The sequence below is a fragment of the Microtus oregoni genome, unplaced genomic scaffold (genome assembly GCF_018167655.1).
Source record: "Microtus oregoni isolate MIOR12 unplaced genomic scaffold, Mior012 000057F_ref0000458, whole genome shotgun sequence".
Taxonomy (NCBI): domain Eukaryota; kingdom Metazoa; phylum Chordata; class Mammalia; order Rodentia; family Cricetidae; genus Microtus; species Microtus oregoni.
The window spans coordinates 4983885-5006189 of record NW_024543833.1 but is presented as its reverse complement, the minus strand read 5'-3'; the positions used below and the strand labels follow the sequence as shown (position 1 = coordinate 5006189).

The following is a 22305-nucleotide window of genomic DNA, read 5'->3' as shown; positions in this document are numbered from 1 at the left end:
CTCTAGTCTTTACCAAATAGTATGCTAAATGGAATCTTTGATGCTTTTTTACTAAAAGGGCATCCAAACTGTGATTTCAAGCTATATCACTGCATCTTTAAAATTCTAAGTCAAGGCACTTTTTAGATAACCAGCAGCTATGTCTAAGCTTTTGCCATATATTTTCAAAGAAACAAAAAGCTCATGATGCATCATGTAAGTGTGTGCCTTGGTATTGGGCCACTTTCATAGCTCCTATAGGAAGCATGCAGTGTGTGAGCTATAAATGGACATATAAATTTCCAGTGCTGTTTTAAATTCATAACAGGAGGGAAGGGTGATAATGTCCTATGTGTTAGAAAAGTGTAACAAATAGAAGAATGTATACTTCTAACTGTAATTAATTCTTTGTGACTATAGCAGTAGATATGAGGAAAGAATCAAAATGTGAGCTATTTACAATTCGTATGCATTCCCAGCTGTATTTATATAGTCACACTCCCAACTCCTGGGTAACATGGAATGGATAAAACACTGAGAAGTTGAAGACAAAGCACAGTTCTTGGTATTAGTCTAGGGAGAAGAGTTTGACCCAAAGAGACAATACACCTAAAATGTGTAGAAAGTGTGATAAGTTGATTAGAACCTGAGTAAATTGGGAGCATGGGGACCATGGAGAACGTTGAAGGGGGAGGGGAGGGGAGAGGAAGGGAGAGAAGCAGAGAAAAATGTATAGCTCAATAAAATCAGTAAAAAGAAAAAGAAAAAAAAAGAAAGTATGTCCCTTAAATCTTTTTGGTAGAAAGCACACAAATTTCAAAAGCTTCAGGCATTAGTAGCTCTTTTACATTTATTTTTCACATAAAGTTGACTATGACTGAAATTGCATTTAATTAATAATTGATTTGATAAGAATTAATATTTACACAGTACTAACATAGTCATCTGGAAATGAATATTCTCTGTGCGGGTTTTTGTATGTGTTATGTATATATGTACATTTTCTGTTTTCTCATATCTCATTTTATATTTTTATAAAACTATAATGTTTTCTTTGAACATATTCATCCATTTCTTGTTAAATTTAGCTAAATATCATATATTATATTAGCTTTATTTTTGCTTCCTTCTTTTTAATATTGAATGTAATTAGTAAATGCTATCATTGCTACTTAAGGGGAAAGTAGCTTTTGTATTTATATATAAGATACCTACTAGCTTATAAAATTTTCGATTTATTTCCAAAGGTTTTAATGTATTTACTTGGACTTTCCAAATATCCAATCATTATTTTCTTAAAAATAGTAATACTTTTAGAAATGATATGTTTTTAAAAGATTGTTTCATTTTTCCAACTGAAATCTCTACTGATATGGGATTCTCTTCTGTATGCTATGAATATCTTTTATGACCATTGGTTAATAAGGAAGTTGCTTTGGCCTGAGGCAGAACAGCAAGTAGGCAAGAAAGCTGAACTGAATGCAAGGAGAAAGAATGTGGGGTCATGCAGATGCCATAAAGCCACCCAAGAAGCAAGATGAGACTCATGATAAAATATAAAATAATTGTAATGGGTTAATTTAAGATATAAGAACTAGGTAGGAATAAGCTTAAGCTGTTCGCTAAGCAGTGTTGTAATTAATATAGTTTTGTGTGATTATTTGGGTCTGGGTGGATGAGAAAGGAAAGAGTAGTCTCCGTTTATACTCAGCATTTTAATACCTGAAATCGTAGTTACCTTTGCCAGCCTCTTTAGAATTTAGATCATAATTGAGAATAATACCTGCTCTTAGTTTCTTATCAAAACAATAAACATTTTAAAGGCTGACTATATTCCTATTAACATGAATTTTAAAAACATCAATGACTGTTTTACAATTTTTGCTAATATTATATAATATTCTATAAGTACATGATGCACTCTTTAGCAAATTTGAAAATATTTTCCCGGTTGTATCAGAGGTGAATATCCCTTCTTGTTTATAGCAAACAAGACTTTATCATCACAAACAATCAAACAAACGTGTCATAAGAAACAGTGGGAATATTTTGTTATTCTCTCAAAACAAACTATAGCCAAAGGCTAAAGTTCAATATATTAAAACTGACTATTGAGATGCATTCTTTTATATGACCACACTTAAGTATTGCATAAATGATTTACTCTTTCATGATTACACAATAATTGGAGCATGCTTACACAATAATTAGAGTAGGGTTAAAACTTAATGAATAAGAATCCATAGCCATTGTGTGTGTGTGTGTGTGTGTGTGTGTGTGTGTGTGGTGTGTATTACAGAATAATTGATCATTTCACCACAGCAGGACATAAGGACATCAAATATTCTATGAACAATTTAAAGTTTACTGTCTAAGAACAAGACACAAGACCCGGCTACTTGGAATTTTGAACATTTTTCCAACTTGAAATCATCTCTGTTTTCCTTTATAGACTTTTGCTCTGGAATTCTGAACAGCCACTTAGCTAAGAGCTGAAGCAGACTTTCAATTTCTTAGAAAAATTAGTTTTGCCTTTGCCTACTCCAATCCTTTTACAAAATGAACTCCACTTGAATTACAGTAAGAGTCTCAGATCTTAAATTGTACTATAACAGCAGTTGAGAATAGATTTTTCTAAACTTACTTGTCAAAAATCAGCTCACTATCATCGATGGTTCCTACCAAAAGGCCATGAAAATAATTTCATTTCTTGACATATTATTTGCCTATTTCTTCACCCATCAAATACAACATGAATGTCAAGGTAATTTTCCAGGAGAAAATATGCTTTTACTGTTGTTGTAAACCCTACTCCTTATACTAACCTATAATTATTTACTTAGATGTATTTACACTTATCTGGCACATGCTTTAATTTTTTAACTAAACTAATAATAAGCAAATATAGCTTGGCAAAAAATGAAAATCAGTTTTATATACAGGATATCAATAAATATGTTTAATACAGTAAAGAAAACATCAAACCTGCTAGTATGTTTATCAGGTCCTAAAAATTTCTTTTGTGAGTCAACATACATTTATTTTACTTGGAGCAATGAACTATTTATAAGTATATTTTTCTATTTACAAACATATTGTGTATCACATTAGTGTGGATTATTAGTTTAGTAACACCATTCACATATTGGTTTATATGACCTTAAAATTTGAAATCCAATTTATGATAGCCCTAAAAACAGTTCATGATTGTTGATGATAATCTGACCATCTCAGAACCCTACATTACTCATGCCTATATCTTCTGACATGAAAATGATGGGTTTTCAAGGGATTCATGCTAAGCTATTTGAGGAGTGACCTGGCTACAACATATCATAATTCATACATTTCTACCGTTCTTTGTTTTCTCCAATTTTTTTGTTTATTAAAAATCACATTATCTTGCCTAGTAATTCTTCTAAGGGATCTTTTATTTTATGAAGTAATTCTTATGTAACTATCCAGTGTCTCCACTTAGAAGGTAGACTCATCAACATAACTCTTATCGTACTTCTGAAACTAAGCTTGAACTTCTGTTCCTTCTTTATCAATGCACTCAGATCATGTCACATACTATGCTCTTTCCAAAACACAGAGTTGCCTTGTTACAGATATCTCCAATGAAATGAATATCCAATGAATTCATCGTCATGATTAAGGGGATAGTTGCCTATTTCCTGAGGGCAGGAAGCTAGAGTAGTTCCCAGATGCCAATTTTTGATTCATCATTGCCATACTTTAGGAGTTTCTGCACTGCTGGTGTTTTGCTAGCCAAGCTACTCCACTTCATGAGAAATGTTTGATTTTATATCACATCATTATTGATGATGTATGGCGACGACCACCTGATTCTATCCTTTATAAGGGAAGGATAAACTGATCTCCAGGCTTGGTTTCTTGAATAATACCTCCTGAACTTCATATACAATTATTTATTTCTTTTTGTAAGGCATTTACGTAAGAACTGCTGTGGCACAATGGTCTGTGCCCTGTCACTTTTATTTTAAATGAATGATGATTGGCCAGTAGCGAGGCAGGAAGTAGAGGCAAAACAAGGAGAACAGGAGAATTCTGGGAAAAGTCAGTCTACAGTGGACATCCACACACAAAGGAAGCCAGAAATAGAGCAAGCAAGATGTGACTGTTTTGCCAGAAAAGGTGCCAAGCCACATGACTAACACAGACAAGTATTATGGGCTAATATACGTTATAAGAGTTAATAAGAAGCCAGAGCTACTAGGTCAATCAGTTTTTAATTAATGTAGACCTCTGTGTGATTATTGGGGACTAAACCAATGTGGGACCTGGATGGATAGAAACCTCTGTTAACAAAGAACTTTGGTGAATTCTAATTATCTTGGATTCTTTTAAGCTGAAAATTGGCGGCACAAAACAAATATTTCAAAATGTCCCAGCTGCCAGTAATAGCAAAGTGATTTCAACAGAACCATCGACAAACAATAAAGTTTGGACTTATAATTAATTTAACAAAATGTTCTAATTAAGAGGACAATCCATGAGGATTCTAGTAGCTCTTCAACTTCCTATTTGCTTTCACACAGGTTAAGCCAATTAGAGAAAGAAAGAGAAGTTCCAGAGTCCAAGAATGATAAAAGAGGCAGCTGAATCAGCACTGCTTCTGCTAAATGACTCAAGGATCAGAACCACGGTCACGAACACATCTGTCTGGAGCTCTCTAGGAGATTCGAGAAAGGAGATATATGCCAAGAGTGCTAATATCCCAGGCCTCTTACATTACCGATTTCTTTCATTATGTAAAAACAATACTTTCCTGAGTTCCTTGCTCGTGCTCCGTCTCCTTCTGCTCCTGATTTGGACCTTGAGATTTCTGTCCGGTGCTCCCGTGTGGGTCTCTGTCTCTGTCTCCTTTCATCGCCTGATGAAGGTTAATATTCCTGAGGATGCCTATGTGTTTGTCTTTGGATTCACCTTATTTAGCTTCTCTAGGAACATGAATTATAAGCTCAATGTCCTTTATTTATGGCTAGAAACCAAATATGAGTGAGTACATCCCATGTTCCTCTTTTTGGGTCTGGCTTACCTACCTCACACAAGGGGTGCACCCACACACTAAGACAATGGGGATGTTCTATTGGGATCTCACCAAGGCCAGCTGGCCTAGGTCTGAAAAAGCATGGGATAAATCCGGACTAGCTGAACATAGCGGACAATGAGGAATACTGAGAATTCAAGAACAATTGCAGTGGGTTTTTGATCCTACTGCACGTACTGGCTTTGTGGGAGCCTAGGCAGTTTGAATGCTCACCTTACCAGACCTGGATAGAGGTGGGCAGTCCTTGGGCTTCCCACAGGTCAGGGAACCCTGATTGCTCTTCGAGCAGATGAGGGAGGGGGACTTGATCGGGGGAGGGGGAGGGAAATGGGAAGCGGTTGTGGGGACGAGGCAGAAATCCTTAATAAATAAATAAATTAAAAAAAAAATAAAAAAAATAAAAAAAACCAATACTTTCCATTTTAAATGTTCTTTTAGAATGATTGTCTGCCCCTTATCCATAATTTAGGGAAGACAGAAAAATCTATATATTTTTTCCTTACTCAGAAATGATTTCTCCTCAAAGCTTCCAAATATAAGTCTGAAAGCTTGCATGAATGTCATTTTCATGAGTTGAACACCGAAGACACTCTACTTGAAGTTTGAAGTTTGTTTTCCTCTTGGCACAATTGATTTTTGGGCAAGTAACTGCCCATGCCTCAACCACTGACAAAGTACATGGTATCCATCCACAGGATGAAAAAAAATAAATAAAAGGACTGCCAAACCTTGTCAAGACAGGGTAAGACGATTCTGAAATATTTCCTGCCTCTGTCAGTTACACTAGGCCTTACCTAAAGCTGGTTGCTTCAGCATAGCAAATGAGGCTTTGGAGGATTGCTCAGGTGGCCAATTATCTCTATCATATACTGCTTGACTCAAGTAATATATATTATCTCCCTTCTCTGGCATTCGATGCGGTTGAAGATTAGATAGTTGTAGTTACTATCCTCTTATGATTCAGCCAAGCCTATTTCTGATGCAAGACTTAGACTCCTTGGATAAAATGTTTAATAAAACAGTTATCTTGTGTTCCTTGCTTAATATTGTTTATGTTGGTTGTAATTTTATACTTGATATCTGTTCCTATTGTATATAGTTTTATATTGGGTTTGGATTGCTCTTATTTAGACAAAAGGGAGGTGATGGGGAAGTTTTGTCAACCAATTATCTTTAAGAGGTGGGAAAAAGTTAGGGTATGGCTTTGTGGGACCTGGAGAAAAATGGGTTTGTGGCCATAAGTTTTCCCCTTATAATAAATAAAATACAATTGTTTTATCTTTTATCTAGCCTGGTTATTTCCCAAACCGAGTTAGTTCAACAGTATAGTTAAAAGAAAATCAAAATTAGTTTGATTCTATTTTTAACTTAATAAAAATCACAATGGACTATCAAATGAGAACAACCCTACATTAGTTGGGTTACAGTAAATGACATTGTTTCATAGAGAAAGTAAATCTTGTCATTTTAAAATAACTAAATTCTCTGAAATCTGTTAGTGTCCATTATGTTTCAAACAATCTGGTATCATATTCTGTAACATCACTAAGTCAAGTAGTACCCATTCCACTAACATCTTTTTGTATTTACTCTTTGTATTCACATTAGTAATGTGTATTGTGAGAAGGGAAAAAAGTTGTTTCATAAATTACCATCAGGATGAATTTATAGAAGAATGAAAATTATGCAAGACTGAACGGTGTTAGGTAAAGAATGGGTGAAAGAGTAGCATCTACAGAGCTAGAGATGCTTAAGTGATTAAGAGAACTTCATCACTGTCCAGAGGACTCCTTTTCTTCCCATCACTGACATGGAATCACAGCCCACTGGGAACTCTTTTCCCTGGGCACCCAATGCCTTCTGATGGCGCCCACAGGCATCAGGCATACAGACGCTGCACACAAATACACCATACATGTTGGCAAACTCTCAGACAAAGAAAACAAAAATAAATATTTCTTACCAAACAGCAACACTCACATAAATGAGTATATAATTTTGTGAACCAGCAATGGTTGTGGTAATATACTAAAGGAATGCTTTTTTAAAGAATATCGGAGAGCTTTTCTGTTTAATCATACTTGTCAAAGCACCTTTTTCCTAATGACTGTTTTTAGCACTGCTCTATAGAATGAAACAGTTTCCAATCTGTGTGGTCATTACATTTCCTAATCCTTGCATCAATAGTGAAATAAGGAAAATGCAAGGAGGAATACCTCATTGAGAAGAGGGAACAACTTAGAAGTAGAATGTGGAAAAGCTCAATAAGTATAAGCATTTCATATGGCTCCACTCATGAGAACTGCATCCAGATCATTGACTATAAGAGAGATAGGAAGTGGTTCACACAGAGGAGACACAAGCATGAAAAAAAGCATATAATTGAGGGAAGGTTGTGTTTCAGTAAGAAAGCTGTGGTTTTCTACATTGGATTCACTTGGAATTTGATTCACTCAGAGTCAGAGAAAGAGCACATGTGTCAAATGCAGAGTCCTTTCCACTGCAGGTATTTTATAGGATCCCCTGCACTTCTGGTCCATTTATTTGAACTCCTTCTAGTAAGAGATATAGCCTCTAGGTTTGGGTAAGTGATATGATCTCACTTCTTAGAATCGTTTGCCTTGAATCACTGCAGATCTGTTTCATAAATTTCTACCTACATCCACAGCTGTGGGGTCAGTGGAGTCTTTGCACTGAGCACTGGGCATGAATTCAGAGAAGCAGACTTTGAGTTCTACCTATGGGTTCTTAGCTGACCTGATCAATTTAGTGAATGATTTTAGGTTGTTACATTTCTCTGAACTAAAGCTAATATTATCTACTTCATGAAATTGGGTAAGAGTATTAAAAAAGAACAGCACACACACACACACACACACACACACACACACACACACACAAAATCCGAACATTCTTCCTGAAGTAAGATAGAAAAATTAAGCATGTTAATGGCATATAATTATTTAAACCTAACAGGTGATAGCACTCGTAAGCCCAATTTCATTGATGTCTTGGCTAATGGAGCTCTAGTTTGTGGGCATGAGGGCTCCTCTTGTGGCAGAAGACTGTCGTCTGTTGTACTCTTGTGGTTGCCCCCTCATTTTCTTATAGCCTGGACTATGGTGTACCTAATTGGAGAGATTTCCTTCCATAAAAAGTGATACTCTGTAGTCCTTTCTAGTCTCTCTATAATTTCTTTCTAAGAAAACCTCTATTATTTTAAGTGATGTGTCTGTTTATGTGCCTGTGTATGCAAACTGATGTGTGTCCCTGAATGTACATCCCCACTAATGCCAGAGGTATCGGATGCCCCTGACAGCTGGAATTGCAGGTGATTGTGAAGATCCCACTGTGAGGGCTGGGGTATAGAATCCCTAGAAGGGCAGCATACACTCTTAATGGTTAGCCATCATATAGCCCTGCTTTTTAAAAGTATTTATCACTACCCATCTCCAGCTGAATAAAATGTGTACTCCTTGTTAGCAGAGACTTTATTATTTTGCTTGAAAGAAAAAGAACTACTTTGTACACATATATTCTTATGAACTATTCTCTGATATATTAATGATATATGAACCTTGTGAAAAAATGGACTTTGTGTCAGTTATATATAACAAGGAAATATTTTAATATAGTTATTTTGTATAAACCTCTAGTAATGGCTAAATCTATGTTGGTGGCATGGAGTACATTTTTATGCTTTTGTGCAATCTTTCTAAGATGGAATTATAATTATAATACTTTTTTAAAAATTAGCAATGTGTTTAGTATAAAATAATTACTGATTTTAAGGGAACATTAATACTTAAAAATTCAACATGTTTGAAATCTGGTCAAAAATCAATCTTGTCAGAATTAGAAGCAATTTGTATACAAACTTAATCATGTGTTTCAGTTGCAAGTTTAAAAATTCAGTGTTGTAATAGCATGCTGCCTATGCTAAAGTAAAGCCTGCATTTATTACTCTCTGCCCCTTATACTGTTACTAATTCCAATTTTATAACAAATTATCATTAGACTTCAAGTACTAGGTTTATTATTGTGTGTGTTATCTTCAATTACTGGTCTGCAATTGTAGATTAGGCTAGCCTCAAACTACCCATGCTCTTCCTGTGTTAGCCTCCCATAGGCTACGATGCTACTAAGTCATCAACATTTCATCCCTCAAGAGTGAGTTTTAATTTCAAACTTTCTTTCCTCATTTATTCATCTATTCTCTTTTGGCCTATATGGTAGTAATAAAATTCAACCGGGTTTGCTCTATAATAAAGATCATTTTCTACAATTTGGCCTTTTACATCTCTGTTACACTTCGAACATGAAGGGAAAAAAAAAGTCTTTCTCATTGTCTGCTCCTTAGAACAGCACGCTATACTTTTCATAAAACAGGATTTTATAAACTGCTCTTTGAATGGATGTGTTGGTCTATAAGTGAAATGACAACCAAAAGCTCATTTGTCTGAACATCTGATTCTCAGCTGTTTGGCAAGAAGCTTCAGGTCTTAGAGCTTTGCTGGAGAAACTGAGTTAAATGGGTGGGTCTTGCGTCATCCTGCTCACTCTCTGCTGCCTGAGTGTATTACAATGTGACTAGCTCTTCTGCACCTGCTCTTGTTCCATTCTTTCTTCAAGAGATGACGAAGGCAGAACAGGTCCTGTTTCCTTTAAGTTGCTTCTTGCTGGGTATTTAGTCAAGATAATGAGAGAGGAAAGAAAGAATACAACAGCTATAGTCCCACTTGGAAGTGAGCATCACCATTGTGGAAACATCATCTGCTCATTGTTTTATTGATATCACAATTGTGTTTGTTAGATCAAATCTGTACATGCATGAATAACAATGACTAATTTTACAAAGATAAGATGAAAGTATGGAGGGAAACAAGGATAAAAAAGTGTTCAAGGATGTAGGTGCAAATATTTGAGTCTATTGGAAAGAATAGAAAAGGAATGTTGATGGCTCAGAGAAGAAAAAAAGAAGAAGAGGGAGAGGGGAAGAGATGCACACTTCTTTATCATTTATTTTTCCTCAGAGAATATCATTTCCTAATTTAAGAACTAAGAGTTTATCACTGCTCTTTATTTACTAAGAAGTCTTGTATGATCAAATTTTCAACACATAAATGGGCTTCAATTTTAATTCTGTTTTTTTTTATTTTAGTTTTGAACACCTAACTTTAAGTACACAGATTTTGTTTTACTTTTCACTCTTATTTTCATTACTCATTTACTTTTTATTTTAATTCATATTATATGTAGCATCTATGTACTTTATAACTTGAACTTTGTTTTTTATTTCCCTTTACTCAGTTTTCTTAATTTTCCATTCAACCATGATGCTTTCATATCAAGAAGAACGTCTCATCTTATTATTCTTATGACTCTGCTTCTATTTAATTTATTGTTATACACATTTTGTATGAACCCTAATGTCTTAACTAATAAAGTATCAAGATAACTCTCAATTAAACAAATTATATAGTTTTTCTTTTTAGCACAACAAATAGTATCAAATATGAATGCTATTAGAAGCAAATCAAAAATACATGCATTTTGAAGAAGCATTCTTAAAAATTCAGAGAAGATTGATATATATTGTTATTACTGTCAGAAAATGAAGCAGTTCTTGTGAAGAAAGAAGTTAGGTCAATAGTTCAAAATACTATATCAGAAAACTATTCCAATTATGCAAAAGCACGAGCACAGGAATGAATGCACAATCAATGTAACTAAACTGTATATAAGCCTTAAGAAGACTCTTCACAAAACCATTTTCTTTAGTTGTACATCTGAAGACAGAGGTAAAAAAACACTCTTAGAAATGGAGTATATTAGCATTCCTACATGACCAATACGCTGAAGTAGCTAAGAACTAGAAACTCAGGTCTTACCATCTAGGTCATTCTCTGGGGTCTCCGCTGTGTACCAGTTGGAAGGTGGTCCAGTGCCATTGACAGTCATGGCCGCCACTTGGAAACTGTACTGACTCCCTTTCTCCAATCCTATGAAAGAATTTTTCACAAGAAAAATAAATGTTACTGAACAATAAGAGTTTCCACAGCTTTAGAAAATTTTATGACAATAATTGGCATGTTTTAAATATTGTGATTGTTTTGGTAATCATTGTTATTTGATTATAGGAGGAGAAATAACATAGCAGGAACTGAAATTATATTTCATAAATTATAAATTCTTGTGTACTTTTCCAGTTTATAAAAATGTATCATTGAAAATAGCCTCAGGGTATATTCAGAATATAAAATATGAATGATGAAGAAATAATCAAAAATAGCAAGAATCATTTTCCTCACTGTTCTGAGGAGCCCTGCCTATAAATCAAGAACAGTCAGCTTAAAAATTTATGTTTCCATCATCCATTCAAGGTCAGTGATGATGTTTACATTGGGCCAAGGAAGAAGAATATAAAGTAACTAAATTTCAGGAGAAAATAAGCACAGATTTTATATTTTGAAATCACCCTTTCAGAATATTTTACTTTGCCACATCCCACAGTAGAGAGAACTGAGGTGACTATAATAAAATATTTGGGTGTATTATATTATCTACAGAGATTATTTTAGAAATAACAGAGATTACAGATGTAGTAGAGAGGCCTCATAGATTATCAGTTTTATGGGTTTACGTTTCTAATCTGAAAACCTTTTCTTTTCCCCCAAGTCTCAAAGGCAATTAAAAACCTGACAAATTGCTAAAAAGCAAATAATTCTTGTTGCTGTGATTTTATTGTTTCCTCTAATACTCATGTTGAACTTTCATAGTCATTTTTACATTTAGAAGAGACCATGACAATGTGGTTAAATCACAAAACATTTGCCATCAACCATGAATTAATGTTGTTGTGGCAAGGGGATTATTAAGAATGAGCTCCTGATATAAAGAATGAGTCTGGCAGGATTTTTCTTTTGTACATTTGCTTGCTTTTCCATAGTCCTTCATGGGTGACTCTCACCACCTACTGGTACTATGCCCTCAGCCTTCAGATTGATGAGCCAAATCACCTACCATTATTTATAAAGCCACTCAGTATGTGCAATCTCTTTGTTATAGTAGAGATGCATACAATATATTCTAAGTGAAACTCAGTATTTTCTCTAGTTCCTACATGTCAATATTCTTTAAAGAACCATTCATTATTTCTTTTTTTTATTTTTTTATTGGTAAATTTATTTTATTTTATTTTTATTGAGAAAAGGAAAAAAAAAGTGTCCCCCTCCTCCCAGCCTCCCATTTCCCTCCCCCTCCTCCCACCTTTCTCCCCCTCCCCCCACTCCTTTCCCCCTCCCTCTCCAGTCCAAGGAGCAGTCAGGGTTCCCTGCCCTGTGGAATGTCCAAGGTCCTCCCCCCTCCATCCATGTCTAGGAAGGTGAACATCCAAACTGGCTAGGCTCCCACAAAGCCAGCACATTAAGTAGGATCAAAATCCCATGCCATTGTCCTTGGCTTCCAGACTCTCTGAACATGGCGAACAATGAGGGATGATGAGAAGCCAAAGACCATTCATTATTTCTAAGACATTGATAACTCAATGTAAATCACTCATTCTTTAGATCTCAATTAGTTGTGAAGCTCTTACAGATATTACAACTCTTTTCTATTTTTCGCTCCAACAGTATGAAACAGTATCACTATTTGTTATCAAAAATAAAATAAGTGAAATAAATCAGTGAGGGGTGGGTTGATGCTTATATCATGTGACAAATTCATACTGATATATTTTCACCAAAATTATGAGTACTTTGTAGCAATGTTGTTTCTAAATCTGTACTCACAGGGAATAGAGCCAATAAGATGTTGTTTAAGAATTGTTACATTGAAGTTTTACTTGTATGTTACCCATATCGGAGAAAACTATTTGCTAAATTAACTTGCACAAATATTTGGTAGATAAATTGTTCTCTAGAGAACACCATCAAGGGTACAAAAAGACGTTTGTGAACATGAGTCTTTTGTTGTATATATACATGTTGTTGAGTATAGAAGGCTTATACTCATTTCAGCTTGCTAGCCATAGCACCATTATTGATTGTTTAAAATAGGCATGACAGATGTCTCCGAAGAAATTTTAGCATGAGTATGGAAAGCGCTCCAAGAAGACATGTTTACCCAATCATGGACAGAGATAGTAACTTCTGCAGTGGATTTGTCTGATCCAGAGTAGAAATTCATCAAGAACATGCTCTTCCATTTTTTCTTAGACATTTAGACACCATTTCACACAAAATGAATAAGCAATAGTTTCAATCATCTGCTCCACAACTGCTCTCAAAGGCCATCTGTGACCAAGAGCTTTCTCTGCCAGCAGGGCTGGGCTTTGGCCTCCAGTGACTGAAACACTAATCACATGTTCCAAGACACATCTTGTGGTGCTCCAGTCCACATGCAGTCTGACGCTATGAGTACCAGTTAACAAACACATCAGAAAAGCTCTTAAGATCAAACCATGGATTTCTCTGAAGCAGACATTCTATCTTTGGTTCTTAACTTCTGCTTGAGAGGCTCAGGCAGGATTAAAATGACCTCAGGCAATTCTTTGAGAAATGTATCTCTCTTGTTTTGGCACATGAAAAAGATGGACTACTTACTCATTTTTACAAGTAGAATTAAATCATGACCACACATTTGATACTGCAGGAAAAACAGCTTCTTCCACGTTTTTCAGAGTTTATTAACATTTTGATTTTATTGTCTTCCTTTTATTGAAAAAGTTGTTTTCTCAAATAATATACAGCTTCCCCTTCCTCTCCTTCTCCAAGTTCCTCATCATCTATGCTCCCATTTGCATCCAACCCTTTCTGAATTTCATTAGAAAAGAAACAGGCTCTTAAGGGATAACGATCAAGTTAAAATAAGGTACATAATTCTACATGTTTTCTCCTTATCTGGTTTAACCTTGACTGAAATGGCATTTTATACTATGAATGAAGACTATGAATGGAGTTACCCTTGAACAGCTGAATTCTTTTTTTTTCCCATTCATTTGGCTTTGAGTCAGGAGACTGTATTTCTTTTAATCACATATCTATTTTTGTTTTACATATTTTAAGTTCAAAATCTATCTGAGTCATTAATTTTAAGTAAAACAACAACATATAGCTATTTGGCGACACACCCACCACTCTATAAGTATCTCCCTGATAGTATATTGGATGAAATGACCAGCCACATCACCTTCTTTGAAGAATTCTAAGCCAGTGACAGACACTGTTTGATAAAGCAAGATATGTGGTACAAGAGGAACATCACCCACAGTTCACCTCTGGTCTTCACAGTGTTTGTGCACATACATGCATACATAGCTGCACATATATGTGTGTGTATAAGCAGAAGAATACATACACACATACATAGGGACTCATGGCTTTTGTTTTGATTTTTGCCATGCTTTTCTATGATAGGTATAAACTTTGGGATATCTCTCAGTCTAATCATCTAGATAGGCCTACTTAAACATATTTTAATATTGTATTTTATAATGTTAATATAATATTAATATATAAATGTATTTATTTCTTTAGTTAACTAAGATGAAAGGAAAGCATTCCCCGTACTTCACATTCTCTCCAGCATAAGCCATCATTGATGTTTTTGATCTTATTCATTCTGATAGGTGTAAGAGTTGTTTTGATTTGCATTTCCCTGATGGCTAAGGATGATCAAAATTTCCTTAAGTATCTTTGGCCATTTGAGACTCTTCTGTTGAGAATTCTCTGTTTAGTTCTGTACCCCATTTTTAATTGGGTTATTTAGAATTTTGATGTCTAATTTCCTGAGTTCTTTATATATTTGTCTGATGTGGGGTTGGTGAAAATCTTTTCCCATTCAATAGGCTCCTTTTTTGTCTTATTGACTGTGTCCTTTGCTTTACAGAAGCTTCTCAGTTTCAGGAGGTCCCATTAATTTACTGTTGCTCTCAGTGTCTGTGCTACTGGAGTTATATTTAGGAAGTGGTCTCCTGTGCCCACGCACTAAAGATTACTACCCACTTTCTCTTCTATCAGGTGCAGTGTGGTTGGATTTATATTAAGGTCTTTAATCCATTTGGACTTGAAATTTATGCATGGGTATAGATATGTATCTATTTTCATTCTCCTACCTGTTGATATCCAGTTATGCCAACACCATTTGTAAACAAAATTTCTTAAGTGGTTGTTGTTTTTCTAACGAATGGCAAATAATCATTTTCAGTAGCATTGATCATTCATAGAACCATATACTGGAGTGAGACCCACAAAAGCACACCAAAGATGACATCATGGAGTCTATAATTGGAACAAACCTAGGAGACAGAACATCAGGAGTGTAGTAGGTGTAATCCCCTCAACTGGCAGTTGACCTCTTATATAATGGTTATCTCTACTCAGAAAGAAAGGCTTTACATGTCATGTATCATGTGAGTTCTATTATATTTGGTGGGACCCTAAAACACAGTCTCTGTCTGCCATGTCAGTGTGTTTGTATATGAATCCAAATACATTTAAGTATAAAACTGTTCTAAAGTACTATCTATCTTTAGTCATAAAATGCTATCATTAAAACAGATTACTCTGCTTGTTATTACTCTGCCAACTCAGAATCATTAACTGCTGTAATAGCTCTCTTCTATTTCTAATTTCATATATCATACGGTAAAGATGGTATATCACTCACAAGCAGCATGGTTTCCCTCATGCTAGCCTTGTTATTTGATTACAATGCTGTTTCCAGTTTTTAGTCCATAAAATATGAATACACAATTATCATTGTCTTTATTTTGTTTTGGCCATGAAGTATGAGAACATTCTTCAATTCAATTCCAAACAACTTATTCTGAAGATCATGAGGAAATTAAAAACATCATTTTAAAACTTAGTTGATATGGGTTCTCCCAGCAATATGATGCCTACAATTTAAAATCCTTAGAAATGTGAATGACTTGGTTATTGCAGATGTCCCATTATCATAGTAAAAAATACACGCCAAACACAACGAAACACCTGTCTGATGAACAGAGCTTTGTAAAAAATTAAAAGTTGCATTTCTGCCCTTCAATTATACCACACAAAAGGGAAACATTAAAACATTTCCAAATTTCTCATATCTAAATCAATACATCCATACATGTTCCAGGCATTGAAAACAAGGGGTCAAATCCTGTACATTTTATAACACTGTGGATTTGTATTGAAAATCAATGACTCCACTTACTAACTATAAAGAATATCAGTTCCCAGATACATTATGGGGGAAAGCTGAAATCACAGCAAATCTTCAAGTGTGCAGTACTTTCTGGCTCCTTAAGGATTTTGAAACCATGGCCAAATTGTCTAGAAATGTAGCAGGTGTTCCTGAGTACAAGTCATGAGGCAGGGCAGAGAAAAGCATAAGCTGTGCCAAATTTGATTTACTGATTTCTGTTATTGCGCCAGTTCAAATCAAAAGGAAGGATGCATGACATTTTTGAGGTTAATATCAGGTGCAGCTACAAATCTTTTGGAGCATAATATAGTTAAATTCCCAGATGTATTTAACTTATTTCTGCCACAATGGAAGAAATGCAAGTTACATTTTTGAATATAGGTTCCTGCAAACCGTTAAAGAGGCAAGCAGACAGTGATTAGCCATTCCCAGTAATAAGCTAACTAATTCATATCTGGAATAATAGTGGAACAATAAGCTGGTTAGTAATGGGCTAATCCATGCTTGTTAGACACCCATATTATCTTACAGATTTCACAGAAATAAAAATGTAGGAATGAATTATTTATTTCTCAATGAGTAAATTTTATTTGAGGATGCAATTTAAGATAATTGAGCTTAAGGGGAGAAATATCATGGATCTGTAATGGTATAAATGGTGTTTCCCAAGTTTGTATATAGAAGGAATATTAGCATCAAACCACAGTTGCAAATAGGTTGTTATGGACATAATTATTTCAAGAGCTCAGAGTAAAATCATTCTGGATTTAAGGTGAGCACAATACACCTAAATAATACTTAAAACATTAGTATGTGATTTGTATTTGATATCCCATACGGCTTTCATTAAATGCAAATTATTCTATGATATGACTGTCTGATTTATAAAGATCTACTTAAAGTTATTTGTAATTTTAAACACTCTATTCAATTTAAGTAATATTCTAAGGAAGATGATTTTTCTTTGAAGTTTTCCAAAAGTAGGATTATACCTTAAGGCAAGTCTAATATATGGAGAACTGGACCTGTATTGTATCTCTATTTTAAAATGTATACACACAATGCTTATATGCTTATTTGTATGTGAACATAACACATACACACATTATTTTCCAATAATATTCTTGTATGTTATGTCCTAAAACAGTATATGGAATTTATATTACTCTTGTGTTTCCTAAATACAGCACTGCCTCTTACTGGTATTACTACTTTAATAAAAAAAATCACTAATTTAACTTCTGTTTCTGTATTTGTAAACAAATTTGAACTTTTTATCATGTTTTACCAATTAATCATGCTTTGAATTAATTTCCAGTCCTTTCTCTGTTTTATGTTCATCTTTTATTCCATAAACAAAATTAATTTCATGTTTATAATGTTTTAATGTTCAGAAGAATTGAATGACAAGAAAGTGTCAAGTACCCAAAAATCTATATTAAAAAAGACTTGAAATAAAATATCTTTACATGTATTTATGCCTTATATTAATTCTTATAAATATTAAAATATTTTCTACAAAAATTTTAAAAACTGCTTTTTCCTCAAAGTAATGGCATCATTTTAAGTGCTCTAATAAGCACATGGGCTTTAATTTAACATCAATTATTTTTATATTTCATATTATTTCTTTGTGGTTGAAGAAAATACATCACAGCTTGACTAACTTTTTATGAAAAAAAGAAAACTTGGCTTTTTAAAAGCTTTACAAAGAGTGTGTTGGAATGTCATAACTGGCTTTTAAATTCAAAAACACCCACTTAGAATTGTGTTCAGTTTTAAAATCGGCAATGCTATATTCTATAATCTCTCCTGGAAACATTCTCACAGTTCTCACAATTTTGTTCAGACAAAATTCCCATTGGAACAAACTATGCTATTCTAAAGTCAATTATTATAGGCTTAGAATTAGGCAAATAATAATTTCTACATGTCTATGTATGTATGCATGCAGGCACTCATATACATGCATGCATATTTAAAAAAACATTTACTGGATATCTGAACAGAGGAAAGAAAAATTAAGTGATTAATTTCCTCCCATCAGAGACAATTTATTCACTAGACACATGCAGATTTATATGGAAAATCAATGACTCTACTGCCTTCCTTACTTGCCTTCATTGCCTCTAATCTCATGATCATGTAGTAAGCCGGACAGGATCGCCATTACAAGATGGCGCCGACATCCTGTCTTGTTGGAAATAAACAACTCCATATTTGGCTATGCCTTTGAGAGCTGCGTGTCCTCCGCTTCCCGCATGCGCGGTGGATGAGGATCCTTGAGCCTATCCCTATGCGGTCTATTGTCAGCTGATGGTGGCAGCCAATCACAGGGTGACCCATGTGCCAATTCCTTATTTAAGCAGCTGCCTCAGTGCCCTTCGCCCCTTCGCTTCATGTTCTCCCTGCCCTTCCCTTCCTGCCCCTCGTTTCCTGCCCTGATAGAGGAAGGTCATTGGCTAATAAAGGAACTGCCCATTTCATTGGTTGGAAGATAGGTGGGAGGAGTAAACAGAACAGAACGCTGGGAGGAAGAGGAAGTGAGCTCAGACTCCACACCTCTCCTCTCGGGAGCATACGCCTCAGAGAGACACCATGCTCCCAGCTCCCAGGCAGACGCACACGATGAAGCTCCGACCCAGGATGGACATAGGCTAGAATCTTCCCGGTAAGCACACCTAGGGGCGCTACACAGATGATTAGAAATGGGCTAAATTAATATGTGAGAATTAGCCTAGAAGAGGCTAGATAGAAATGGGCCAAGAAGTGATTAAATGAATACAGTTTTTGTGTTGTTATTTCGGGCATAAGCTAGCCAGGCAGCCGGGGTGCTGGGGACGCAGCCCCGCCGCCCTTATTACTACACTGCCCCTCTTGCTTCCTGCTCTCTTTCAATCAAGGGCACTCCAGTAAAGCATGATCTGAGTGGAATCCTGGTGTGGTGTTTGTTCTTTCTCGCTGGTCGAGAAGTCCGCAGCATGATCATGTGCTGTGCTGTGATAGTTTATCTTCCATTGTCAGTGACACTTGATTTAGGGACACTTGGGAGCCCTTGCTTTGTGAAAATCTTCACAGCAATTCCAGGAAAGTTTAACAGAAGTACAAAGGCCACCCCCACCCAACAGTATAGGTGCCACCTTCCCATGGCTGGAGTCTCAGGTTGAATAAGCTGAACATTAGCATTCAAGTGTCTCAGCTTCCTGACTGTGAGCATACTGTGATCAGTACCTCATGTTTCTGCTGCCACAATTTCCCCTTTATGATGGGCTATACATTGAAAATATGAGCCAAAATAAACTCTTATTTTCTTAAATTACTTTTGTCAAGTCTTTCGACCCAGCAATGAGAAAGGAACCAATATAGGAAATTGGTTCCTATTAGTTAGAAAATGATCTGACAAAGATGACCATGTGGTATATGGGCACTGGAATTGGTTTGTGGGAGGGATGTAGAAGAGCTTAAAGCTGAAGAATAGGAAAGCTCTTGAATACTGTAAGCAAAGCAATTCTGGAAAGAGTGTGGGATTATCACACTCTCCAATGGGTGTTTCTGCTGATAGAAAGGCAGACAGTGCTTGGGCGGTTCCTGAGGAGAACAAAGATTCTACTGGTAACTGTGCTAAATGTCTTTGATGCTATATTCTGCCAAGAATCTGACTGTAATCTGTCCATGTTCTGGAAAAATAAAGCGAGGTCAAATGTAAAGGTAATGGACTAAATAGTTTGCTATATTAAGAGTATACCGTCCAGGCTGGAAGCCTGGTTGGAAATAGAATCAGTAATTGTTAAAGAAATTGATGCCACCAAAAAGAAACCTTCTCTTGTGCACTGGAATAATAGTAAATGTCTCCTTAAGGCAACTCATCAGGGGTTCCATGCTATAAAAGTGCAGGTTAGATGAAATAGAGTGTGAATTGAAAATTATGCTAACGGAATTCCTTGATCAAAAGAACCACCTCAGAGAGTTCAGTTGTCAAAGAAAACCAAAGCTACTATATCTTGGCAGAAGGCATTCAGCATATCTCTGTAGCTTGTGGCTGATGCACTCTATGTACTGCTGGCTTTCCAGGCATGCAAAACGAAAGAGACGATGAATATAACATGGAGGTTAAAATGAGGATACTAGAAAGTTGCTGAGGCAATGTGGAGCAGGCTTAGATTCTCTGGAAGTAAGCTTGAGCTGTGGACGACGTCCTGTCGCAGTAAGTTGTGCAAGTGGAAGGCATTGCACTGGAAACTTGGGTTGTGCTTATGCCAGAGACGTGAGTTAAATGCCTAGGAGAGCTGAGGCTTAGGAATAGGACTGAAACATGGGAGTCATTATGGTTTTAGCTTGTGGAGGATTTGGATATGCAGGACTACCCAAAAACAGTGAAGACCAGATGATGTCTCCAAGAGTTCCAGATGCTCTCCATGAAGCTCCCTGGACCCAGCAATACCACTCTTGGGAATATACCCAAGAGATGCCCTATCATATGACAAAAGCATTTGTTCAACTATGTTCATAGCAGTATTATTTGTAATAGCCAGAACCTGGAAACAACCTAGATGTCCTTCATTGGAAGAATGGATGAAGAAAGTATGGAATATATACACATTAGAGTAGTACGCTGCGGTAAAAAACAATGACTTCTTGAATTTTGCATGCAAATGGATAAAAATAGAAAACACTATCCTGAGTGAGGTATCCCAGACCCCAAAAGATGAACATGGGATGTACTCACTCATAATTGGTTTCTAGACATAAATAAGGGTCATGGAGTCTACAATAGGTTAATCTAAAGAAGCTAAGTAAGAAGGTGAACCCAAGGAAAAACATATAGTTATCCTCTTGGCTAAGGGAAGTAAACAAAATTGCCGGGGAGAAAATTGGGATCTTGGGGGTGGGGTGGGGGGGGTAAGGGGAGATGGGGAGAGAAAAGTTAGAAGGGAAGGAGGGGGGACCTTGGGGAAACAGGAGGATTGGGATAAAGGAAGGTTGGACAGGGGAGCACGGAACCACAATTCTTAGTTAAGGGAGCCACTTTAGGGTTGGTAAGAGACCTGACCCTAGAGGGGCACCCAGGTGCCCAAGCCGAGGTCCCCAGTTAGTTCCTTGGACCGCTGAGGGTAGGGAACCTGAAATGACCCTATCCTAGATCAATAATGACGAATATCTTGCATATCATCATAGAACCTCATCTGGTGATGGATGGAGATAGAGACAGAGACCCACACTGGAGCACTGGACTGAGCTCCCAAGGTCCCAATGAGGAGCAGAAGGAGGGAGAACATGAGCAAAGAATTCGGGACCACGAGGCGTGCACCCACCCACTGAGACAGTGGAGCTGATCTACTGGGAGCTCACCAAGGCCAGCTGGACTGTGACTGAAAAAGCATGGGATAAAACTGGACTCTCTGAACATGGCGAACAATGAGGGCTGATGAGACGCAAAGGACAATGGCACGGGGTTTTGATCCTGCTTAATGTGTTGGCTTAGTGGGAGCCTAGCCAGTTTGGATGTTCACCTTCCTAGATATGGACGGAGGGGGGAGGACTTAGGACTTACCACAGGGCAGAAAACCCTGACTGCTCTTTGGACTGGAGAGGGAGGGGGAAAGGAGTGGGGGGAGGGGGAGAAGGTTGGGAGGAGGGGGAGAAGGGTGGGAGGAGGGGGAGGGAAATGGGAGGCTGGGAGGAGGTTGAAACTTGTTTTTTTTTTTTCTCCTTTTCTCAATAAAAAAAATGAAAAAAAAAGAGTTTGGTTGTTACCTTCTGTGTGTGACATGAATAAATTTATCGGGTTCAATCATGCTTCCTTAAAACACAATATGTTATTTCATTTTTCCATATTAACTATTAAGTACAATGGTCAAAGAGAGACATGTTAATTCTAACACACTCACATACACAAATACACAGAGAATAGAGGATGCCAATGTCTCACTGACACCTTTGTAATCAACAAAACAAAGGACAAACATTGCTTGATTTATTATTTAAGTGATTTATTATATTCTAAGTGATAAAATACATAACAAACAATAAATGAGTAAATAATATATATGGTAGTG

The 22305-nt window shown here is 36.2% G+C and overlaps 1 protein-coding gene across 1 annotated transcript in view; it reads right to left on the bottom strand.

Annotated features, from left to right (window-relative positions):
- Nucleotides 1-22305, bottom strand: part of Dcc (DCC netrin 1 receptor) — a 1005453-nt gene that overhangs the window by 154602 nt on the left and 828546 nt on the right. The window contains exon 14 of the mRNA XM_041639231.1: nucleotides 10945-11055. Within this exon, the coding sequence (XP_041495165.1) occupies nucleotides 10945-11055 (111 nt within the window). The remainder of the gene's footprint in view (nucleotides 1-10944; nucleotides 11056-22305) is intronic.